This window comes from Ornithorhynchus anatinus, chromosome 7 (assembly GCF_004115215.2).
Source record: "Ornithorhynchus anatinus isolate Pmale09 chromosome 7, mOrnAna1.pri.v4, whole genome shotgun sequence".
NCBI lineage: Eukaryota > Metazoa > Chordata > Mammalia > Monotremata > Ornithorhynchidae > Ornithorhynchus > Ornithorhynchus anatinus.
The window spans coordinates 22,445,649-22,450,307 of record NC_041734.1 but is presented as its reverse complement, the minus strand read 5'-3'; the positions used below and the strand labels follow the sequence as shown (position 1 = coordinate 22,450,307).

Here is a 4,659-nt window from a genome sequence, read left to right as displayed (position 1 = left end):
CCGAATCTGGGAGCTGGGGAATCAGAGCTCCCGAATGCCAGGCCAGAGCGGGGTGCCGGCCCCGGGGAGCGGCTCACCGGGCAGAAGCTTCCGCCTGCGCCCGGGCCCCTGGGGAGCCCCTGCCAAGAGCTGCACACTGCCTTCCGCCCCAGTGTCCCCAGCCCCATTCCCGCTGCCACGAGCCAGGTCCAAGCACACGGGCACTTTAAAGACCAACCTGCCTCGACCACGGGCCGCAGACTCAGCCTGGTCTCTTGTGTACCTGTACGCGTGCACACACACACTCATGCACGCACGCACACGCGGATCCCGGGGATCTCACCTCCGCCCCCTGACACGACACTAAACACAGGTTCCATAAACGGCTCCCAGCGTCCAGTTAAGCGCCCCAGTTAAGCGCCCCTCCTCTTCGCCCCGGCACAACCCGAGGCCGGGGCCTTCGGAGAGGGAGAGGCCGCCGGGGCTCCCGAGCGGGAGAACGAAGCCCGGGCCAGTTCCCGCCTCCGCTCCCCGGAGAGGGAGGGCGGCGAGGTTCGGTCACGGCCGGCTGGGAGACCCGGGGCGCCGCCCCCGGCCCGCGTGGGCCTCTTCCCCGACCTGAGCAACCGGCTCCGACGGGGGCCGACGACCGCCCCGCCCCCACCCCCGCGGGGCCCCCCTCGGGGCCTCTCACCCAGCGGCGGCCCGGGCCCCGGGCCCCCCCGGCCCCCGGCAGCGGGCGGGCCGGGCTCACACATGCGACAGGGGCGCCTGCTTGTGGTAGGCGGCCCCAGGCGGGCCAGCCACCCCGCCACCACCCGCCAGCGGGGCCCGGGCCTCGGCGCCCTCCGCCGCCACCGCCGCCACCGCGGCGGGGCCGGCGGCCTTGGGGCCGGGCCGGGGGCGGCAGCGCCAGCGGCCGGCGAAGCGTCGCCACGACTCCACCGTCTTGCCCGACCAGATCCAGACGCCCGAGGTGATGCCCACCACAAGACACATGAAGTACTTGAGCATGAAGACGGCGTAGTCGGGCTTGGTGCGCGGCGGGCCCGAGCAGGCGCAGGCGAGGGCCCGCTCCCAGCCCTCGCGCTGGTGCTGCTCATAGAGGTAGCAGGCCACCACCGCGCCCGCCGGCACCGTGTAGAGCACCGTGAAGACCCCGATGCGGATCATCAGCTTCTCCAGCTTGTCCGTCTTGGTGCCCCCCTGCTTGATGACGCTGCGGATGCGGAAGAGCGAGACGAAGCCGGCCAGCAGGAAGAGGGTGCCCGTCAGCAGGTAGACCACCAGCGGGGCCAGCACGAAGCCCCGCAGGTAGTCCAGGTTCTGGTTGCCCACGTAGCAGATGCCGGCCACCGGGTCCCCGTCCACGGCGCTCAGGGCCAGCACGGCGACCGACTGGACGCCGGGGATGAGCCAGGCCGCCAGGTGGAAGTACTGGGAGTAGCCGGCGATGGCCTCGTTGCCCCACTTCATGCCGGCCGCCAGGAACCAGGTGAGCGAGAGGATGACCCACCAGATGGAGCTGGCCATGCCGAAGAAGTAGACCAGCAGGAAGACCGCGGTGCACAGGGCCGGGCCCGTCGTCTCATAGCGGACGTGGCCGTGGTCACGGCTGCAGGCCACGCTGGCGTGGCCGGCGGCCAGCCGGACCAGGAAGCCCAGGGAGACGAAGAGGTAGCAGGCGGCCAGGAAGACGATGGGGCGCTCGGGGTAGCGGAAGCGGTCCGTGTCGATGAGGAAGGTGGCCACGGTGGTGGCCGTGGAGAAGAAGCAGAGCACGGACCAGAGCCCCAGCCAGAAGCTGGTGAAGGCGCGCTCGTCGGGGCCGAAGGCGGGCTGGTGGCAGGGCACGGCGCAGTTGGGGACCCGCCCGGTGCGCACCTTGTTGAACAGGGGGTGGGACTCCCGGTCGATGGGCACGAAGGGCTCGCGGCAGCGGCAGGCCCCGCAGGGGCCCCGGCCGGGCGGCGGGCCGCGGGGGCCGGGCCGCGGGCCGCGGGGGCCGGCGGGGCGGCCGTGGCCTCGCTGCGGTTGTAGTCCATGCACAGGCCGTCGCCGGCGCCCGCCACGGGCAGCCGCTCGCAGCTCATCCGCTCGGGCCAGGCGAAGCCGTACTGCCGCATGAGGGGCGAGCAGCCGGCCTGGGCGCGCTGGCACACGGCCCGGCAGGGCGGCAGGGGCTTGGCGTAGTCGGGCAGGCAGATGGGCGTGTACATGCTGCACAGAAAGAAGCGCAGGTCCGGGGAGCACTGGATCTCCACCAGGGGCCAGAACTGGTGCACCTCCAGCCCGGCCTCGTCCTGGGTGTCGTGGTTGAACTGGTTGGGCATGTGCGTCAGGTTGTAGCCCACGCCGCGGCACATGGGCACGGTGATCTCCTGGCACGCCCGGGCCTTGGCGTCGCCGGCCGCCCGCCCGGCCTCCGGCAGCGGGGGCCGCACCAGCAGCAGCAGCAGCAGCGGCAGCGCGAACGGGATCGGCGGCCGCCCGGGGGGGGCCATCGCCCTGGGTGGGGCCTCCGCCGGCCCGGCCCCGAAGGGCTTCCGGAGCCTTCCGGCCTCCGCCTCCTCTTCGGCCTCGACGCCTTGGCCGCTCGCTGCTCCTCGTGGGGTTTTCTTCCTCCTCGGCGGCCCTGGTCCGGTCTGGGACCCAGACCTGGCACGGGGAGAGGAGGGGGGCAGCCCGGTGAAGCACAGCGGACCCTGGAGAGATGGAGGCAGGGGAGCAGGAGGAAGAAGGGGAGGAAGAAGGGGAAGAGGAGAGGAGGGAAGGAAGAGGAGGAAAGAAGGAAGAGAAGGAGGAGAGGAGGAGACAAGGAGGAAGAGGAGGAGAGAAGGAGGAAGAGAGGAGGAGGAAGAGGAGGAGAAAGAGGAGGAGAAAGAGAAGGAAAAAGAGGAGGAGGACGAGAAAGAGGAGGAGGACGAGGAGTGGAGGAAGACAAGGGGAGGAGGGCGAGGAGAGGAGAAGGAGGAAGAGCAAGAAGAGGAGGAAGAGAGGAGAAGAGGAAGAAGTGGAGAGGAGGAGAGGAGGAGGAAGAAGAGGACGGAGAGAAGAGGAAGAAGAGAGAAGGAGGAGGAGAAAGAGGAAGAAGAGGAGGAGGAGGAGGAGGAGAGGAGGAAGAGGAAGAGAGGAGGAGGAGGAGGAAGAGGAGGAGAGGAGGAGGAAAAAGGACGAAGAGAGGAGAAGCGGAGAGGAGGAAGAGAGAAGAGGAAGAAGAGAGGAGGAGGAAGAGGAGGAGGAGAAGGAGAGAAGGAGGAAAGGAGGAGGGGAGGAAGAGGAAAGGGGGAGGGGAGCAAGAGGAGGAGGAAGAAGAGGAGGAGAAGGAGGAGGAGGGAGGAGAGGAGAGGAAGAGGCGGAGGGGGGAGGGACCCGGGGACGTGGTGGAGTCCCGGGAGTTGCGGACGGGGCTCTGAGGGCTCTGAGGAGTCGGGCCGGGCAGGGCAGGACCGGCCCCCGGGCCGCCGGCCGACCCGACTGTCCTTTCCGAGCGCTTAGGCCAGCGCTCCGCACACAGGAAGCGCTCCAGAAATACGCTTGAACGGATGGCCGACCGGCGAGCGAGCGGCCGGCGGAGGGTCTCTGCGCCCGGGCGGGGAGGCTGGGGCCCTCGGCCCGCCCCCTGCCCCCGGCCCCCTGCCCGGGCAGACCCTCAGCTCGCCCCCTGCCCCCCGCCCCCTGCCCGGGCAGAGCCTCAGCCCCCTGCCCCCCGCCCCCTGCCCGGGCAGACCCTCAGCCCGCCCCCTGCCCCCCGCCCCCTGCCCGGGCAGACCCTCAGCCCGCCCCCCGCCTCACCTGCAGCAGCAGCAGCAGCAGCAGCAGCAGCAGCAGCAGCAGTGGCGCGCACACACACTGGCACTCAGGCCGGCGCTGCCAGCGCCGCGGGGCCCGGCCCGGCCTCAACTCCGAGCGTCCGTCCGAGCCCGCCTCCGAGCCCGCCTCCGAGCCCGCCTCCGCCGCTCGGCCCGCCGGGGAGGCACATCCTCCGCCCGCACCGCCCGATGCCGCTGCGGGGCCGGGTGGGGTCCGGGCCCGGGGAGGACTGGCCGCGCCCCCCGCCCAGACACCTGCTTCTAGGGGGCGGCGCGCCCAGACCCCGCCCCCGGGCCCGACCCCCCGGGCCCGACCTCCAATCGGGGCCCGCGGCCCGGGGGCTCCCGCCCAATCCCCCGCCCCCGTGCTAATCAGCTCCTCCGCTCGCGGGGCGGGAAAGCCCCGGGGCCCCGGGGACGGAGGAGGCGGCGAGCGGGCCCAGCGCCCCCCCTCCCCCACGTTGTCCCCCGGCCGGGCACAGGCACCCCCGCATCCCCCTCCCCCTCCCGCTCCCTCTCCTCCCCGCCGGACGGCCGCTGCCCCCGACCCAGCGCTGCCCACGGGACGGGACGGGACGGGACGGGACGGCCGAGGGCGGACACGAGGGCCACCTCCCGAGGCCCTGCCAGCTTTTGGCCGGGACAGGGCCGGCCGGGCACCCACCCGCCCGCTGACCGACCGACGGGGACAGAGGGGGACAGGGGCAGGAGGACGAGGAGGAGGGACAGGAGCAGGAGGGACAGGGTGGGTGAGGGGCAGGAGCAGGAGGGACAGGGTGAGGGGCAGGAGGGAATGGGGTGAGGACTAAGAGCAAAAGGGACAGGGTGAGGGGCCAGAGCTGGAGGGGCAGGGACAGGGACAGGGTGA

The 4,659-nt window shown here is 72.1% G+C and overlaps 1 protein-coding gene across 1 annotated transcript; it reads right to left on the bottom strand.

Moving 5' to 3' along the window:
- Window positions 1-867: 867 nt before the first annotated feature.
- On the bottom strand, window positions 868-4,011 carry FZD5 (frizzled class receptor 5; the record flags this gene model as incomplete). The annotated part of the gene is given in 3 exon segments (XM_029069315.2): window positions 868-1,970; window positions 1,973-2,637; window positions 3,775-4,011. Coding segments are annotated over 2 exon segments (1,614 nt in total), but the record flags the coding sequence as incomplete, so codon positions are not given.
- Between the last annotated feature and the right edge of the window lie 648 nt (window positions 4,012-4,659).